Source organism: Phocoena sinus, chromosome 4, assembly GCF_008692025.1.
Source record: "Phocoena sinus isolate mPhoSin1 chromosome 4, mPhoSin1.pri, whole genome shotgun sequence".
In the NCBI taxonomy this organism is placed as follows: Eukaryota; Metazoa; Chordata; class Mammalia; order Artiodactyla; family Phocoenidae; genus Phocoena; species Phocoena sinus.
Window position 1 is genome coordinate 119,258,710 of NC_045766.1, and position 20,369 is coordinate 119,279,078.

The 20,369-nt window shown below is 39.1% G+C and overlaps 1 protein-coding gene across 2 annotated transcripts; it reads right to left on the reverse strand.

Annotated features, from left to right (window-relative positions):
- Positions 1-223: 223 nt before the first annotated feature.
- On the reverse strand, positions 224-20,147 carry BTG3 (BTG anti-proliferation factor 3). 2 transcript variants are annotated; one of them, XM_032630956.1, is made up of 5 exons: positions 19,929-20,134; positions 16,385-16,563; positions 11,737-11,874; positions 6,034-6,241; positions 227-901 (listed from the first exon to the last, which is right to left on the reverse strand). In XM_032630956.1, exons 2-5 carry the CDS (start codon positions 16,555-16,557, stop codon positions 662-664), a joined length of 759 nt encoding a protein of 252 aa, XP_032486847.1. In that variant the 5' UTR covers positions 16,558-16,563; positions 19,929-20,134; the 3' UTR covers positions 227-661. The 2 variants fall into 2 exon arrangements, with proteins under 2 accessions (XP_032486848.1, XP_032486847.1); XM_032630957.1 differs by lacking the exon at positions 11,737-11,874 and having other exon boundaries at positions 224-901; positions 19,929-20,147.
- Between the last annotated feature and the right edge of the window lie 222 nt (positions 20,148-20,369).

The window sequence follows — 20,369 nt, forward strand, 5'->3', positions numbered from 1 at the left end:
TGCTCCGCGGCATGTGGGATCTTCCCGGACCGGGGCACGAACCCATGTCCCCTGCATCGGCAGGCGGACTCTTAACCACTGCGCCACCAGGGAAGCCCAAAAGTCAATTTTTTAAAGAAAAGTTAAAATGGTTAGTTTTTTCTTTGCTAAATATTTAATTAAACATGGAAGTGAGATACCCTTTGCCCTTTCTCCCTTTTTATGCACAGAACAGAAGCACACATTGTCATGCCTCAAACTACTTTTTATTTGCAACTACATGATTTCACGCAATTCTTCTAAACAATGACATAAAATAGATTTCCTTGTGTATAAATAACTTACATACTCTCCATAAAGTAAATGCTCAAAGGTGCTAGAACAGATCGTCCACCCCTACAGTGTTCTCATATCCAACAGAGTTGATGCACAATATATAAATACTCAAGTCCAATATTAAAAACTCAGGCACTTGACTAACTTTAATAAAGTTTCTCAAACTATATCAATATATCTAAAGTGCATATATATTTTTTAAGAAAGATTATTCTCAATAACTTCTCTATAAAAATAAGTTTGATGGTTTAGCCCATCTAACTTTACTACTTTGAGTATGAACTTTTAATATGCAGTCAGGCTTATTCTACCTTCTCTCAACATGACACCAACAGAATCAAAGCAGCTAGTGAGGTGCTAACATGTGAGGATTAATCCAGTGATTCCGGTCACAATGCATTCCAGGAGGAGGTACCCATGTTACTGGAATTGGGCGATATGGTTTATTCTTCCTTCCCTGATTTGGATAACCAAATGGAACAGGAGGAGGGTAGTGACTTTGATGACCATTCCCTCGGTACATTCCTGGTTTTTTTCTGGGTAAAGGGTGCCACATTGGAAGAGGTGGGAATATCACCTCTGAAATCTGTAAAGAAGAGAAAACAGTAAGTTAATAAAAAGAAAAAATTAGTCATGTGTTATATAAAAACTAGGTGACCTTCCAGATTACTCATTAAAGAAAAACAAAATCACCCACCCACAACCCTAAGAGTAGGTCTAAGGCACATTACTACAATCAAGTCTAAATATGTTAAAAACCTCAAATATAATAGGTGATCAATCAGCGTTTTTTCACTAAATGAGTGAAAATGAATAAACTCAAACACAGCACTCTAAAGCAACCGGGTATTTTCTGGCTATTTCAACCAAAGAAGATGAAAACACAGAATGAACAGAAGCTTGTAAGGACACATCATGTTTTAGACCACTGGTTTCCACAGCTGGCTAAAGAGTCACCTAAGAAGCTTTTAAACACAAAATGTTCATGGCCCAGCCCTGGTCTACTGAACAATATTAACAAAACTTTAGGAAGAAAGGCCAAGTATTTTGATGACACTGCAGGTGATTCTAATGTAGCCAGTTCAGCATTTTGGAAAACAGTCTTAGGTTATCCCATAAGTCAAGTGGGACATCAAGTTCACATCATTCAAAATGTTATCAGCAGTTTCAGACCTCTCTGCTCAGAATGCCACACCCTGTGACTGAGTTTCAGAGTTCTCTGATTTCTAATCTGCTCTTCCTAGCATAGGCATTTAAAAATTTATATTCTGTGTAACAGCACTGCATTCATGATAGAAAATTCAAAAGGTACAAAATTGTATACAGTGGAAAAAAGTCTCTTTATGTGATTACCAGCTACCCTCTCAGAGGCAGCTGACACTAATCAATTGTTTGATCATCTTTAGAGATATTCTGTGAATATACTTGGTATACATCTACATACACATTTATAAAAACTCACAAAATTCTGTATACTGCTTTTTGCACTTGATAAATACATCTCAGAGACATTCATCTCAGTACATAATGACTTTTTTGGTCATTTTACAGCTAGTAATGCAATGACTATGCCATAACTAAATTAACTGGTGTCTTGTTGATAGTACATTTAGGCTGCTTTCAGTCTTTTAATATCAAAAAAACAATGCACAAAAGCAAACGAAACAATGCAGCAGTGAATAACCTTAGCACAGTTAATTCTTGATTATCTACAATAATGGGGAAATAAAGAATTTAGAGTTCAAACTAATTGACCTATACTACAAACCAGTAGCAAAGTGGAATGTTTTCATTTCTTTGTACATTGGGGTGTTGATAAGCTTTTAAAACTGTCAGAAAGACACAATCCCACAGACAACCACTGATTTTTATCACCAGACTGAGTTTTCCCTGTTTGTGAACTTAATATAAATGGAATCATGTGGCATGTATTCTTTTGTATCTGGCAAAAAATTTTTTTTTGCCACACCGCCTGGCTGTGGGATCTTAGTTCCCCAATCAGGGATCAAACCCGTGCCCTCCGCAGTAAAAGAGGGGAGTCCTAATCACTGGACCACCAAGAAATCCCCAGCAAAATTCTTTTGCTCAATCAGATGTTTTTTAGGTCCTTCCGTATTGTGTCTATTATTAGTTCTTTCTGTTTTAATGCTATTATCCTACTGTGTGAATGAATACACAATTTCCTCCCATTCACTTGTTAATGGGTATTTGGGTGGTTTTCCTTTTTTTAATTAAACGATTATGAAAAAAGCTGTTATAAACATTCTAATATGAGGCTTTGTAGATATTTGGTTTTTTTCATTTCTCTTGTTAAATACTTAGGAGTGGAACTGTTGGGTTATAGGGCAGATGCATATTTAACTTCGTAAATGCCAGTTTTCCAAAGTGGTTATACCATTTTACACTCCCATCAACAGTTTATGAATCCAGCTGCTTCACATCCTTGCCAACATTTGGTATTGTCAGACGTTTTAATTTTAGCCATTCTGGAAGTAGTGTTTCACTGCAGTTTCAATTTGAATTTTCCTGATGACAAATAAGGTTGAGCACCTTTTTCATTTGCTTACTGGCCATTTATATAACTTCTTTTGTACAGTGTTTATTCTCATCTTTTGCCCACTGTTTTTAATTGGATCATGTCTTTTATTATTGATTTATAGGAGTGATTTTTAAAGTATATTCTGGAAACAAGTCCTTTGACAAATATATGTATTAAGAATATTTTGTCCCAGTCTATGCTTTTGCCCATTCGTTTTCTTAATGGTTTCTTTTAATTAATTAATTTATTTATATTTATTATTTGGCTGCATGGGTCTTCATTGCTGCGCGTGGGCTTTCTCTAGTTGCAGCGAGCAGGGGCTACTCTTTGTTGCGGTGCGTGGGCTTCTCATTGAGGTGGGTTCTCTTGTTGCAGAGCACGGGCTCTAGGCACAAGGGCTTCAGTAGCTGTGGCTTGCGGGCTCTAGAGCGCAGTCTCAGTAGTTGTGGCGCATGGACTTAGTGGCTCCGCGGCACGTGAGATCTTCCCAGACCAGGGATCGAACCTGTGTCCCCTGCAATGGCAGGTGGATTCTTAACCACTGTGCCATCAGGGAAGTCCCTCAAATTAGTTTTCTAATGTATGGTATCAGGTAGCAGTTAGGTTCACTTTTATTTTTTTTTAATATATAGATTATCCAATTGTTCCAGTACTAGTTCTTATATACTTACCCTACTGAATTGCTTTGGCACTTTTATTAAAAAAAAAAAAAAACGAAATTGTACATACATGGGTCTACTTCTGGGCTCTCTATCTGTTCCAATAATATATTTATATATCTTTAAATCATTATCACACTATCTTGATAAACATGACGACTTAATATTAGTGTGAGATCTCTGAGTTGATTCTCCTTTCTTTAAATTTTATCTAGAAAAAGCCTTTTGGGATTTTGATTGATAGCAAGTTGAAACTATAGATCAATTCGGGGAGAAATAACATAATTTTCATTCTTAATTAGTAGAATTATCTCTGGAGGTTCCTTTCAGAAAACACAGACCCCCCTCAGAGAACAAAGCTCGGAATTACTTTGCCCATACTTTGATAACCTCTTTTTTAAGGCTCTTGGTAATGCCAGGTTCAAGATGGAAAAATGTATAGGTAAAAAAGATTAAAGTGGACCATCTGCACCAGCTTTCTACACAATGATTTTAAGAGCTATGCTTCTCAGTCATGAAATGTTTTGTAAGTGAATATAATGTCAAGGAGAAAAGCACATAAAGGACAGTTCAATTTCTATGCCTTTCTGTTATAATTTTATCCTAATAGTCTTTCAACATAGGGGAAAACAAATACAATTTAATTTTAAAAGAAAATCTAAAAATTAAAGGTCAATTTACTTGAAAAAATTAGCAGCAATCACTTCAATTTGGAATTTACATTCTTGCTTTGCTGTGTAACAAATAAAATTCTTGAGGTAAAATTAGCACACACCTGAATGAATTCCAGGCAATTTAACAACTGTAATCTGTAGTACATAATACATCATACAGAGGAAAAATATGTCCAAAATATTTATGGCCATGGTCTTAAAAATGATCCCTGAATTACAAATATTATGTTTACTTATCTATATAGGGAATCTCTTGGGAAGAATATAAAAATAACTGGTAATGAAAACCTCCATGCAAGGGCACAAGACTGGTCATTGTGGGAAGAGGAGGACGTGTCACTATTTTACTCTTTTTTTTTTTTTTTTAAATAAATTTATTTATTTATGGCTCTGTTGGGTCTTTGTTGCTATGTGTGGGCTTTCTCTAGTTGCGGTGAGTGGGGGCTACTCTTCATTGTGGTGCACGGGCTTGTCATTGCAGTGGCTTCTCTTGTTGCGGAGCACAGGCTCTAGGTGTGCAGGCTTCAGTAGTTGTGGCACATGGGCTCAGTAGTTGTGGCTTGTGGGCTCTAGAGTGCAGGCTCAGTAGTTGTGGCACACGGGCTTAGTTGCTCGGCGGCATGTGGGATATTCCCAGACCAGGGCTCGACCCAGTGTCCCCAGCATTGGCAGGTGGATTCTTAACCACTGCACTACCAGGGAAGCCCCTATACTCTTTCATACTGTTTCAACTTTTTGTTTTGTATTTTTTTTTAAAGCAGGTGCATATGTTGTAATATACACATATACATATACCCCTAAGAATGTGACAATCTTCAGAACTAAGCTTCCTCTCAAGCCTAGGAAGGATAATTTAACAATTAAAAAAAAAAAATAGGGCCTCCCTGGTGGCGCAGTGGTTGAGAGTCCGCCTGCCAATGCAGGGGACGTGGGTTCGTGCCCCGGTCCAGGAAGATCCCACATGCCGCAGAGCGGCTGGGCCCGTGAGCCATGGCCGCTGAGCCTGCGCGTCCGGAGCCTGTGCTCTGCAACGGGAGAGGCCACAACAGTGAGAGGCCTGCGTACCGCAAAATAAATAAATAAATAAATAAATAAAAAATTAAGAACTCAAAAATTAAGTTATACTGAAAGGATGTTCATTATATAAATGTATCCTGGATTTAAAGGTTCAGTTTCTCATACTTATGATACTCTGATTTCTTACTCATTAAGGTCTAAATTCTCATTTTAGCCCAAATCAAACCCTACCGGAAACCTGGTATGTTTAATTATGTCTAATTAAGGCCAAATTAATAAAAATAGGTATATTTAAAAATATACTCAAAATTAGAAAAACTACACGTACAGAATAAGGCTCAACTCAAAGGACTTCTTTAAATTTTAGTATTAATAGCTATATGACTCTTTAAATGTTAAAGCAAAGAAAGATATTGTTTTGGCTTGAGTGAAAAATTAAAGAATAATTTAGTGAGGTTTCTCTTTAATTATAGAAAGGGAAAGAACATGAAAGTTAGGTACAAATTGGAAGTGTTAAAGGCTACAAAAAAATGAGTAGCTATTTTTGAATGCAATAAGGATTTTTAAAACATCAGGAATGTTTTATCACCATTATTTTTCTATTGTTTTTACAATGTATTCATCCCACTTATTTAGTAAAGCAGACCTTTGATAATATGACTCAGGATGCCTATTTCATCTCAGAGGTAGCAGCTTCCCCTTAGCGTGGGAAGGCAAGAACTGTGATCCAGAATTTCAACTCAGAAACTGGGCAACATAAGCAGGACTACCTAGAATGCCCTTGCAAGCCTTGCTCATGACCTTCAATATGGAGCCACTTCATAGTTACCTGGTACACGGGGCTGGGGGTCGCAGCCACTGAATTGGGTTTCACTTCTACTTCCTTACTTGTTTCTTCATCTGAAGAAGAGGACCCTGAATGATAATCAGAGGTAACCTTATCAAGGGCCCTGGTCACTTTCTTGGAAATCTCATCCTTGTTCTCATCCTCATTTTCAAAGCTGGCAACAATGAATGCGTTGTTTTTCTCTCCATACCTAAGAATAAAAAAACCAAAAAACTCACACACCTTGAAGTCACATCAACAAAGCAGGGAATGTCCACAAAAACAACTGAACAGGTCTGGACATGCCATCAGTTCCAAGCAAAGAAGGAACCCTCCCAGAACTTGATTCTACATCTATAGTATCCTAACCCAGCTCCATGCCAACAGGCAGGCCACAATTTTCTACTCCTGGTCTATTAAAGTACAAATGAAAAGTGACCTCATTCTCTTTTCCAATTTTCTTTTCTACTGCCTCCTGACAAAATTAGTTGTCTACGATATCAGAGAAACTCATTGTTTTGATTACATTTTTGTACGTACCACTGAAACTGGCCATACAGAACTTTCTAACAAATTTTTAACTGACCCTTATAACAGATCCTAGTAATTCAAGTCAAAAATCAACCAGACATTTCCTATGGGATTTACTTTTACCACGATTAAATAAAAAAGAGGCCTCTGTTTCCTATATCCACACTGACAAAAACGAGAACTGAGGCAATTGTTGAAGTACTACTGTTGAGGAAAATAAAAGGATTTTTTTTGCTTGAATTATACTGCTGATTTCATAGAGATTCCTATGATAAATGCTTACCCCCATCTTATTTTTTTTAAATTAAGCAAACGTTTTTATCCTTCCAAAACATTTTTAAAGCTTTGATCTAAGAAAAATAATTGTCAGAACATGTAACTTCGGCTGTTGGGTACTAGAAAAAAGGAAAATAAATTCTGCAATGAGGGAAAATAGCACAACACACAGTAAAACTAGGAGTTTTCATTGAGAGGACAGAGGAGAAACCCACAAATCCATTCAAATAGATTGCACAACATAATATGAAACAATTTCTAGGAAGTGTTAGGACAAAGGAAATGAATTGTTAAGCAGTCTTACATAGCATGTAATTAAAGTTAAACAAAGTGATTCTAAGCTTAAAAATATAAAAACATCAACAGAAAATAGGGTTAATTGACTGATGTCAATTAATTTCATTCATGATAATTCTTATCTCAAATTATTTCTGAATCAGGATTGTATCTACAATTAAGTAAAAGGCCTAACTGCAACAAAGCCTTTGAAAGTTTAAATGGCAATCAAGTAGTCTCACAGGTGAGTTCTGTTTCTTTCAACTGTGCTATCTTCCTTTCTTATAGGCTGGATGAGGCCATAAATGCAATCTAAATATGGTACATAATTTCCTTTTCTATTCTTTTTCAGTCTCTCTCATAAAAGGAGTTGCTGCAGGATGGTGGAAAGAGCACTAGACATGTTTCTGGTTCTGTTCTGTCATTAACTAGCTCTGTTACCAGGTGCAAGTTATTTAATCTCTCCCGGCCTTAGTTTCCTATCTGCAGAGTGAGGAAGCTGAAGATAGCTGGATAGTGGTTAGTCTTCAGCTGGTGATTCTTCTTAGAAGATGCCTGAACAGTGGGAAGGGTTCTTCACAACACAGAATTCATGAAGTATAATTTCAAGATTACTTGGCCTTGGGTTGTAGCAGTGGAAATCTACCCCTTGGTCCTCTCCAGGTTTAAAGACGCAACAAATTTCAATAAAATCAAAGGTTAATTCATATATTAATACCAGCAGTATTAACAATGGGCTTAGGCCTAGCTTCAGTATTGCCCATTAATGGAGTCAAAATTCAAGCAAAACAGAAAGGCAAGAAATTTGAGAAAAATCCCTGCCTCTGTAGAAACAGAAATCTAATCCAAGGGCAGACATCTAATGATTGAAGGATCAGCTTTATTAATTCAGGTTTCTTCGACACTCAAGCTCAGTTAGGTTCTGCATTTTTCCCGTGGTAGTATTTTGGTATGAGGGCTCTCTTCAGGGTAAGTGAAGCTACTTACTATATTACTGTAACATTAGAATGTGCAGTTAATTCCTCAGAATTCGTAATGGACAACTTTTAAATTTTCCAAATTTCAATGACACACTGCTAAAACATTCAGGTCTACTGAGTTAATTTGAAACAAATCAATAGTATCTATTGCTCTTTATCAGGAAAAGAAAGGATTACAGAAATTACGAACAAACACACCAAAAAGTGTAGAATACTGAGTAGATAATAAAGCTGCCAGCTATTTGCAGGCCTTCTTATAGGATCTGTTGTCTATTCAGTATCTTCTAAAATATTTCACTTAGTGAAATATTTCTAACTATATAACACTTTGCACTCTTCCAATATTTATCCTGATGGAGTAACTATGAAGAATGTTCTCTTTGAGTGCATTTCAATTTTTTTCATAACCTTAGTCTTTAGTATACCAATGAGTTATTATTTTTAATGACTCAGATATTTATTCAATTATATAACTGCTATATCAGCTTTAATTTTCAGAATAGTTCCAGTTTTGGTCCAAAAGCACTAATATCTCAGTCTCCTCTGTTAATTTATAGCAATTACCTCTACCCAATCACTAACAGGTCTTTCTTTCTGGGATTTCTATCATTACTGAATGAGCACTCATATTCTGAAAATATCAATAATTTCTATTAACTGTGAAAAACCTCACATCATAGCCAATTTGGAGCAAAATTCTGATCATATATAAAATAATTAGAAGGCTACTGAATGCAAAGATTTTGTTATATTAACAAGACTAAAGCACAGTAATTTTTTATTATCTGGCATCATCAAGTAATGAAGTATCCACTTAAGTAGAATGTCCATGTAACTAAAGCTTTTATCTTCAGGTACCAAGATGTAGTTTAAGCATTTCAAATAAATATGTCCAAAATGTTTATATAATTAGCCAACTTCATAAACATCCCTGGATATGGAAACTTTTCCCTAATGACTTAAGATCGTTGTATTAAGTATTCATTATTTGATGTTGTGATAATACATTTGGGTCAACTCTTTTGCTTTTTTGTTCCTGCCTCTATGTCAGACAATTATTTTTTTTTGTAGCTTTATGACAACAGTATCCTGGGGGATTGGTTCCAGGACCATCCCTGCCTCCCTCCAATGCCAAAATCTGTGGATGCCCAAGTACCTTAAATAAAATGGCATGGTACTTGCATACAAACTATGCACACCCTCCCATACACTTTAAATCATGTCTAGATTTACTTATCATATCTAATACAATGTAAATGTTATATAAATAGTTGCATGGCATGGCAAATTCAAGTTTTGCTTTTTGGAACTTCTTTCCCCCCCTCCCCCCAAATATTTTTGAACTAAAGTTGGTTGAATGCATGGATGTGGAACCCTCAGATACAGAAGGCCAACTGTACTAGGAACAATCCCCTTTCAAATGCCATGTAATTTTTTATGGGCTGAAAAACTACACAACTAACTTAAAAGAACTGTGTGTTAAGTAAGAGTAAATCATGATCAAAGTGTGGGCCTCATAAAAAGTAAACATTTCAATATAGTAACTTTGTGATAGCTATTTCTTGTATACAGAGGTCTTCTGCAGGGATTCATTCAGTGGTCCAAGTCTATAAAACAAAGTCTGATCCTGGCCTACGGTAAGTGCTTAATTAGTCCCAGACTCTAAAAATGTTTGACGTTCTTAGACCAAAAATTGAGGTATCTTGCTCTTCCTTTTTCTGAGAAATAAGTATTGGAGAATCTACTACCTACACCCGGTTTCCCAAAGCAATAAGCTTATATAAGCCACCAGCTTATATCAAGCAGCTCCAGGGTGGTCCAGAAAATTGTTGTAGGATTGCCATGTATTTTTCCAACATGTCTTCACCACCACTTTCATTGCTGGAGATCAGGTCAAAGGCTATGACCACCTTTGGAACATATTAGGGTTGCATCAAACAGCACCTCTACTATAATCAATGGGTGAACTGTACCTTTAAACCAAAGAGAAAACCCTAAAGGAACAGCTGTAGGAAATTACTCACAGGGGTTCCATGCATCTATTTATCCTGTTCCTCCTGCCTGGAAATGTCCTTCCAACCTTGTCATCTAGTCAACTGCAACTCATCCTTCCCCACTCAGCTCAAGTATCACCTACTCTACAGTCAGCCCTCCATATCCATGGGTTCTGCATCCATGCATTCAACCAACCACAGACCAAAAACATTTGGGGAGAAACAATCCAGAAAGTTCCTAAAAGCAAAACTTGAATTTTTTTCAATTCAAGCAACTATTTACATAGCATTTGCATTGTACTTACAACTATTTACACAGCATTTACATTGCATTAGGTACTATAAGAAATCTAGAGATGATTTAAAGTATACGGGATGTTATGCATAGGTTATATGCAAATACTACACTATTTTATATAAGGGACTTGAGCACCCGAGGATATTGCCTCTGTGTGTGTGCATGTGGCCGGGGCGGGGGCATGTTCTGGAACTAATCCCTCACCAATACCAAGGGCTGACTATAGTCTTTCCTGAGGCAGTGAATTTCTCCTTTGTGCCACCAACTACTGCATTTTGTACATAATTGTATTATAGCACAAATCACACTCTGTTGTAATCTGCTTTTTCTTTCTTCTCCCTTATTACACTCTGAACTACCTGAATGTCACTTTCATTTTTTAAAAACCCTACAACTAAGAATGCCTGGTCCAAAATGAGTATTTTTATTTTATTTATTTATTTATCTGTTTATCTATGGCTGTGTTGTGTCTTTGTTGCTGCGCGCGCGGGCTTTCTGTAGTTGCGGGGAGCGGGGGCTACTCTTCGTTGCGGTCCACAGGCTTCTCATTGCAGTGGCTTCTCTTGTTGCAGAGCATGGGCTCTAAGCACGTGGGCTTCAGTAGTTGCAGCACTTGGGCTCAGTAGTTGTGGCTCGCAGGCTCTAGAGCACAGGCTCAGTAGTTGTGGCGCATAGGCTTAGTTGCTCCACAGCGTGTGGGATCTTCCTGGACCAGGGCTCAAACCCGTGTCCCCTGCCTTGGCAGGCCGATTCTTAACCACCGCACCACCAGGGAAGCCCACAATGAGTATTTTTAGAATGAAGTTCAATTAGATTTCATACCTAACACTCACTTTTTACAATTCTGCTCATTAGGAGACAAGAAATAATTTCCATTATGAAAATAAAACCATGAAAATATCACTCAGCCACTTAAAAACCAAAAAGGGGGAGGGAGGCAAGAGTAGAAACAAACAGAAACAGAAATCAACCAAAAGTTAATATCCAGTATTATTTGGGATTAGCGTCTTTCCTAATTTGAAGAGGGGAAAGACAAGGGCACCACCAATGAAAGAAGATATAATTGACCTATAGGGAGTCTAGGTGTCTAAATTCTACAATAGAGTTCTTGGTAAAGCTCTAAAAAAAAACCCTGCTCTATCAGTTTTTGAGTTTCTTTAGCTGTAAAACAGGAATGTAACCAGTCTTTCACTATCACCTCCAAGAAGAATAGTTTACAAAATTCACAGCTGAGAAAGCCAAACAACCAGCTCCTGGCTATAAAAATACATGTGTAGGCAGTACCTGAGAGAATTTCATAAAATCAGTTCCAGCATGGTAATCAGTTAAGCTGCCAAACTCAAGAACTCACCGACAGCACACCTCACATGGGTCCACCCATAGAGTGAGTTCCTTTGGCAAGCCCAGGTCACTGTACAAAATGCAGCTGTTCTCACACGCTTTCAGGACATCAGGATCAACTCTCTGAAACTTATTGACACGAATGCATCTACAACAAAGTGGAGTAATGTTAATAGCTTTAAATAAATGTAAATCAGAAACTTTGTTATATCTATTAGTTTTTGCCAACATGAATTTAAAAAAATTAAATGAACCCTGGCAAAGAACCCAGGAATATCTATCCTAAATAGATAATAAATCTGAACTAAAGGCAAAGAGGCAGCAGCATCATCAAGACTACCCAGCCTGGTGGAAAGAAGAGTCTGTGTGAGCACAGGGAAATCACTAGAACTGGCTCTACTTCATTTCACACAGAAACTACTCAATCTCACACGTACATTAAATGAGCAAGGAGTATGAAAGTTGCAAGAAATTACTTAGAGCTTTGAAGTAAAAGTTTTAATAGGTCAAATTCCTATATAACAAAATCTCCAACTCACAAAAGACCTCGACCAATGGTTCAAATAATATTTGGAAATTCTTGTGACAAGTTTTGATCTGTTGTTACCTTGCTTAAGAAGGGTATCCTATGCCTTACCTATAATTGTTCTCTAAATACCGAATCAGTCAAGGACACAGAACCATTCATACCATGTACTTAAGATTAAAATATAATCCAGGGACTTCCTTGGTAGTTCAGTGGTTAAGAATCCGTCTTCCAATGCAGGGGATGCGGGTTTGGTCCCTGATCGGGGAACTAAGACCTCACACCGCAACTACTGAGCCGGTGCACTCTGGAGCCCGCATGCCGTGATGAGAGAGAAGCCCGCGCACCGCAACAGAAGATCCTGCATGCCACAACTAAGACCCGATGCAGCCAAATAAATTAATTAGAAAAAAAATCCAAAAGTGTTATTGGCTTATTTCACTTAACCTCTGTTACTCGAGTTTTCTTTCTTTTTTTTTTAAGTTATCGAAAGAGAGAAAAAAATTCTAAACCACTAAAGACTGTTCCTTTTTTTTTTTTGGTCGCACCACATGGCTTGCAGGAATCTTAGTTCCCCAACCAGGAATCTAACCCATGCCCACAGCAGTGAAAGCACAGAGTCCTAACCACTGGACTGCCAGGGAATTCCCATCTGTTCCAATTTTTCTAACCTAAGAAATACCATTCACAGCTACCTATCAGAATGCTCAAAGATGGTTCTCAGTATGAATGCAAAAATACCTATTAAAATAAGTATTCTGCTTACATAGAGAAACGTTAGCTACAATGAAAGTATTTATTGCCTACAGCTAAGAAATCAATCAAGAGAACCCAGGTTTTAGTATGAGTCCTAGTATTATTAGGTGAATTTAGATTAAGTCATTTTACTTCTCCAAAAATATGGAAAATATAAGTTAATTGACAAATACTGATTATATCACTAAATACAATACTGTAACATCAACAGAATAAGGTACTATTTAAATTTTTTTTAAGTTTAATTATTAGTTAATTTCAACTTTCATTTAAAACAGTGAAAAAAGTTCTCATTAGGTAATAGCTAATATGTATTTCTAAATAATAATAACAACTCTTTTTGAAGGTTTACCATGCAATGGAGAGTCTTCTGAATGCTCTGCATGTACAGGCATACCTCAGACATTGCAGGTTTGGTTCCAGACCACAGCAATAAAGCGAGTATCTCAATAGAGCTAGTCACACAAATTTTTGGTTTCCCAGTATATATAAAAGTTGTATTACAGTACACTGTAGTCTATTAAGTGTGCAATAGCATTATGTCTAAAAAACAATGTACATAGCTTAATTAAAAACTACTTTATTGCTAAAAAATGGTAACCATCTGAGCCTTCACCAAGTCTTTGTAACAGTAACACCAAAGATCACTGATCACAGATCACCAAAACAAATATAATAATGAAAAAGTTTGAAATACTCTTAAGAATTACCAAAATGTGACACAGAGACACAAAGTGAGCAACTGCTGTTGGAAAACTGGCACTGACAGCCTTGCTCAATGCAGCTGCACAAACCTTCAGTTTATAAAAAACGCAATGTCTGTGATGCACAGTAAAGCAAAGCACAATAAAATAAGGTATGCCTATGTTGACTTTTTAAATTTTCACAATGATCCTGTGAGTTAGATACTATTTTCTCCACTGTAAAAAAGAAAGGAGGCAGAGAGAGTTTGAGTAACTTGCCCAAAATTACACAGCTAGAAAGTAATGAATCCAGAGCTCAGATCCAGACGAGATGCCAAAGTTCACTTTATTAAACAACCCTATTATGCCTGTACTTATCATAACATCACCGTTAACAATTTAGCAAATTCAGAGTAAAAAAAAAAAATATTTTAAGCCATGTAAGATACTCTTTATTCCTTTCTATAAGATGGTCCTATGTTATAGATTCTTAATGTTGTGTAGGTTGATTCAAAAGTCCCACGTGCACCAGGATCAAAAGCAATTAAGTGTAAGGTAGACCTTAGATGTATGTGTTTGTTTTTTTTATCTACAATGCGGGAGATGTAGGCTCTAAGCTTAAAAAAATATATGTAAATATAGATGCTTAAATAGAGACTCGCTTCAACAAAATTTGCATACCTTACATATTTTTATGCTATTTTTTTCACTCTAGATACTGCGACGATTTACCCATTAACCACTCTGCAAAAACAAGATTTTAAAAGCTGCATAAAAATAGTCCATTGTTTACTTAATGTTGACAGTGTAGCGCTTTCCAATTTTTTTGCAATTATAAAGTGTAAGAAATATCCATATTCATACATATTTGTCTGCATTTCTGATTATGCTTCTAGAATAGATTTTAGGAGATTTACTTTTCAAAGACTGTGAATATTTTTATAGATCTTGATAATGTTACCAAATTGCTCTTATTTGTATAAGAGAAACATACCTCCCTGCAGAGAAACATACTAATTTATAAAAACTTTAGAAGAAAAAGAACTTTACGGATTGAAGAGTCTACTAACCCTGGTTAAGCCTATAGTCTATTCATTTTTATAAAAGAAACGACCCACAATTAACTCTAATAGTTTTCTACTTCAAAGACGGCTTCAAAATGACTCAATAATGATACTTCTGATTATATGCCAATTTAATCCTGTGGATAACTTTTTTCCTCAAGTTTTTAGAATTAATGGAAATAAAATTGTACACTGTCTGACCTTTAAGCATTTACTTGATAGTGTCTCCTTTTTCAGTAATAGTACGGTGGCTTGGCACTTCCAAAAGCCTTAGTCCAATGTCAATTATATCAGTGTAAAAAGCTTGAACAGCTCTAATTCACAAAAGCTGTTCACTCTATCAGAAATGAAGATGTGCAGAAAAAATTAAGAGAATCAAGTGAGAGGATAAAAAACAGTAACTTGAGTGCTTTATATAGAACATCCACATTTCTACTTTCACTCACCACATTTTCCAATATACTAGGATACCTCTTTGGATAGAAATGAAGAGGAAAATATATCAATTACTTTGATTCTTTTCTTTTCAACAGATCATATGCTCACCTGGCTTTTAGCAAATGAGAACTAAACAAATCATGTTTTCACCTCCCTTGCACACTCCGTGAACAGTCTTACCCTTTCAAGAGCTCAGCGACTGAAAGGAAGTGCTTTTTACTGTGAAGGGCTGATTTGTGGAGGAATCTTTGGGGACAGCAATATGCATAAATAAAAGAATTTCTGTATTCATGATAGTCACAACTGTTCCACTTTTATTTTTTTGGTCACATCCACAAATGGGGCATGGTTTGAACAGCTGAGTTTAGCAGAATATTCTCAACTCGGGTTCCCAAGTAGTCACATAAATACTAAAGAGTGAGCATGCCAGAACATGTTTTACAGGAGGCTGCTCTTCTTTAAACTGTAAATGTAACATAAACCACAGTACAAAAGATAGCTGGGAGTGAGAATTGCCTTCACTCTCAGAGACAAGGCTGTGGGAGGACTGTGGTATACAGAAAGCTCATAAGAATTTAGAGTCAGTGAGACCTGAATTCAAATCCCAGAGCTAATATTTACCAGTTGTGAATCATAGGTAAGTTACCTTCATCTATAAAATGGTTACAATGGCTTCTACCACAACGAATTATGCACAGTACAAATGAAATTATTCCTGTGTCAAGAACATGTTAGGTGTCTAATAATCTTAGTTCTCATTTGCCAAAAAACTTCTAACACGTAACATGTAATTTACTTTTAAATACAAGGAACTCATTTCCCTCAACCCTTACCATGCCCCCTTTTAAGTGATAGTTTTAGGGGTTCTCTACAATTGGGAAAGCCCTCAACTACCTGTGATACTTAAAGAAAAACACTCAGGAACCACACTATGACCACAAGACTAACTCCCATGAGCCTATACTATTGGCCCCCCAAGTCCAGGCAGTGGGACTCGAACAACGAATACTTGTATTTTAAAGTGAATAAGGAAAAAATAAAACTGACACACTCCTGAGTTGGGTATTTTGCAGATAAACTGTGAAAGGCATGTACTGGACACACCCATCATTCCTCTGGCCTGGCACTCATTTGAGGAGCTGATCAGCCTCTTCATTTAGTCCAATCTAACTGTCCAAGCTATTCCTTTACCTGTAGGCCTGTCCTTTTGATGGTTTTTCCGGATACCAGTGATTTTTATATTTTTCTTGAAGTATTAGAGTCAATTTCTCAGCAAACCTCTCGACTGCTTCTTTTTTCAACTTATCATGTTTTCGAACTAGCCTTGTGAAAAAGAAGACTACGGCAGCAATTTCGTTCTTCATCTTTCCCTGCAAAGATAAAATAGTTTTTCTCAAAAAACCAAAACATCAAAACTTGAAGATAAAGCTCTGCAAAATATCCCTCCTTTACAGCAGCACCCCTTCCTCCTTCTAATTTTATCTTGTTTCACTGGTTCATATCTGGAGTAGGGAACAGTCACTAATTTATGCCATAAAGACCTTATTATAAAATACTGTTCAAGAGTCTTATCACCTAGCTTTGTAAAGGAGTTCAGTAAAGAGAGCACACCAAATTGCTCCTGTTAGCTAAAATAAAATCAGAGATATCACTCAAAGAGAAGCATTACAATGATACCATTATATAGTTTTTACTTAAATGTGTCAATATTTAGCTACAATAATTCAAGTTTAAAGTTCTATGAAATAACTTGTATTTTAAAACATAAAAAAGTCCACTTTAAAATCCAGTATTGTAGAGCCACTACTTTGGCAGTTCCTAAAAAGGTCAGATATATAGCTACCATATGACCCAGCAATTCTACTCCTAGCTCTATACCCAAGAGAAATGAAACCATATGTTCACACAAAAACTTGTACACAAATGTCCACAGAAACATTATTCATAACTAAAAAGTAGAAATAAACTAAATGTTGATCAACTGATAAATGGACAAATAAAGTGTAGTATATTATTCAGCAACAAAAAGAAATGACATGCTGATATGTGCTACAACATGTATGAAACTTGAATACATTATGCGAAGGGAAAGAAGCCAAAAGACCAAATACTGTATGACACCAATTATATGAAATGTCCAGAATAAGCAAATCTATATAAACAGAAAGTAGATTAGTGGCCTAGGGGTAGGAGGATGGGGGGGAAGGAGTGATGTCAGTGAGTATAAGATTTCCTTTTGAGGTGATGAAAATGTCCTAAAATTGACTGTGCTGATGGTTGTACAACTCTGTGAATGTACTAAAACCGAAGACCTGTACATTTTAAATGTGTGAATCGTATAGTATGTGAATTATATTTCAATAAAGCTGTTATACACAAAGAAAAAAAAATCCATTATCAAGCTTCTGTAAGCACTCTTTCAAGAACAGAAATATATTTACCTAAAAAATATGACCAAAAAACCCCAGCTCTATCAAAACATATTTAAGAGAGTGGAAATTCAGGGTCATTCACAGAAAATCTAAAAGAAATAATCAGAGATTCAGCTGCATATTGGAACTGCCTCAAAAAGGGCTCTTTTTAAATGACAGATCTGATTTATCACTGATTAATGCATAAAGGCAAAAACCTTGTACTGGGATTGTTTCGATGTATATTCTGTCTTTGCTTGATGAGCTCATTTATTTGGCTGCTGTAAGTAACTTGGAGTTATTCAGATGCTGCGTTTATTAAGCAACATCACCTTTTCAGAGCCAATTATTAAAGACATACAGCCCCTGTTACGTTTAGTGCAAAAATTGACCAACCCAGCCTATAGTTTGTGTTCTTTCACATTTAAAAAATACAGCTGATTCTGTTAGCTTCCTTTTTCTTTTCTCAAAGTTGCTCTTAAAGTCCGTCTTCATAAGATTCCTTTCCTCCTTGTGCAAATTCAAACAAGGGACCTCAGTGTGAAATAAATTCTATATGTTATTTGAGAGGTGTGCTGGCAGCCATGGCCACCCTGATGCTAGATGGGAAGACACCCAGACCTTCCTCCTGGAAACCCTAGAATGCCAAGTCTACCTTCTATGGCCAGCTGCACACAACCCCAGCCCTCCACAACTGCTGTGCAGCCTCTTCCTGAAAAAAAGTCAGCCATTTCCACTTATAAAGCTATATTTATACTCCACCACGTTATGATGGAAAAGAAAACCCACTGCAATTTAATACATGGTTTGGGATGAAACTTGCTGATGGAACTCCATTAGCCTCCACCCCACCAAAGAAAACTAGAAAGGTACTCAATCCCTAACTAGCTCATTCTCCTTATTCATTAAATTGGCCAACTATGTTCCACATATCTGAGTTTTGTTTTCCTTTTATTTTTTCTTCTCTGTTTCATATCAAAAAATAAAAGGAAGAAAGGAAGGAAAAGAACCACTTAGTGGTGGCTTTGGGTTGTAACACAAGATGAGTCATATGGAATTACTTTTTTTTTTTTCAGTTTGAGGGAATGATGCCTGGAAGAGCTGAGAATTTAACCCACCTCCACCGGTCAGTATTCTAGGAGTACCAAAAGGGCAGCCCTAGAGGGGAGAGTTATGAGGTCAGGGAGAGAGAAACCAGAAGCCAGCAGGGCCAAGAAGCCCTTAGGCGCCCCGAGTAAGTCGCCGCAATTTCTCCACCCACACTCGGAGCGAAAAGCTCCCATTTTAAACATCGCACGGTGACGTCATCCTCGGACGTAGTCACCGAGGCGGCTGCCCCTCAAGTTCTACTTTGTTCCACAGGGTCCTCTGCTCACGGCGGCGGGGAGAGAACCCAAAGGAAAACCCAGTCCTGCCTTCCAGGAGTTCATAACTTTGTACTTTTCCCTCTCTTGTAACGAAGAGCTTCATCGCGGCCGTTTCTAGAAACAAGTATTTCTCCCGACAGACGTTCCCAAGGTTGAGGAAGGGGGGGTGGCGGGGGGAGGTCCCGGCCGCGGGGGGTGACGAGCCCTCGACCAGGCTCCGCGGCGACACAAAGCGGGCTCTGGACCCCGAGCGACAGGATTCCCACGGGGCCGGGAGTTGGGCTTTGTAAGCCATCCAAGCCTGCTGCTCGGCACTCGCGCTTGGGTTTGAAGAGCGCCGGGTGAGTAGGCACCAAACGTCCCCACCCACTCTTGGAAGAACGGCCTGCACGCGCGTCCAACTTCTGCAATCGCGGGTTTTCCTGAGTTAAGGGGGCAGCGCCCCGAGCCCCCTTCCCTTCCTCCCGCGAACAGCCTCGCAGGGTCCGCAGCCCCCAGGAAGGCTCCAGCCTCCGGCAGCTCCGGGTTCAAGGACCGGGCTCCCCTCAGGCGCGACTCCCCCCCGCCCACCCAGACAGCGAGCCGGATTCCCGGCTCCAGAAAACCCACAGACGCGGAGGGGGAGGGGGCGTGGGCAGGCGCAGGGCTGTCGCCCACCGCGAGCAGAAGGTAACGCGCGGTGAAAACGTGGCAGGAGCCTCGAAGCGGCGTCTCCTCCGTCGCGATGCCGCTGAGGGTCCCGCGGAAACGCTCGCGGGCCGCCCCCCTCCGTCCCCAGCCCTTCCTTCGCGCCGGGCCAGAGCCGATGCAAGCAGGTTCGACCCCGCACTCCTCCTGGTTCCCCCGCGCGCTGCCCGCCCGCGAGCCTTCGACGTGGCCGCAAAGACGCCCGGACCACCCTCCTCCCGAAGCCCTCAGCCCCGCCATGTCCGCCTCCTCCCGGCCCGGTCTCCTCACCGCCGCCGCCTCCGCTCTGGGGCCACAGATTCCCTCCTGGCCGGGAACCGAGGGCGCCGCCTCAGCGGGCCGGCGCTCGGCGGCAGTGAGCGCGGCGAGCCTAGTCTGGCGCGTGCAGCTCCCGCGTCGTCGGGCGGCCGAGCGCGCGCTGAGAGGGCGGGCTGGTGGGCGCGCGCGCGCGAGCGAGCAAGCGAACGCTGCTCTGAAGCGGCGCGCGGGGGGCTCGCGGCCCGGAAGAGGGGAGGGGCGATGACCCGGGAAAGGGATGGCGCCGCGCGGGACCGGCTCGCGCTCCTGGGGGGGAGGAGCCAGAGGCAGGGCTTCGTCGACGTCCCGCCCCCAAGGCTCCGGCCTCGCTGTGCGAGGCTCGAAGCGCCTTCAGTCTTGCGACGCGCTGGCGGAGCTTCTGGTCAGACGGCGAGGGCCGCAGCACCACGGGCT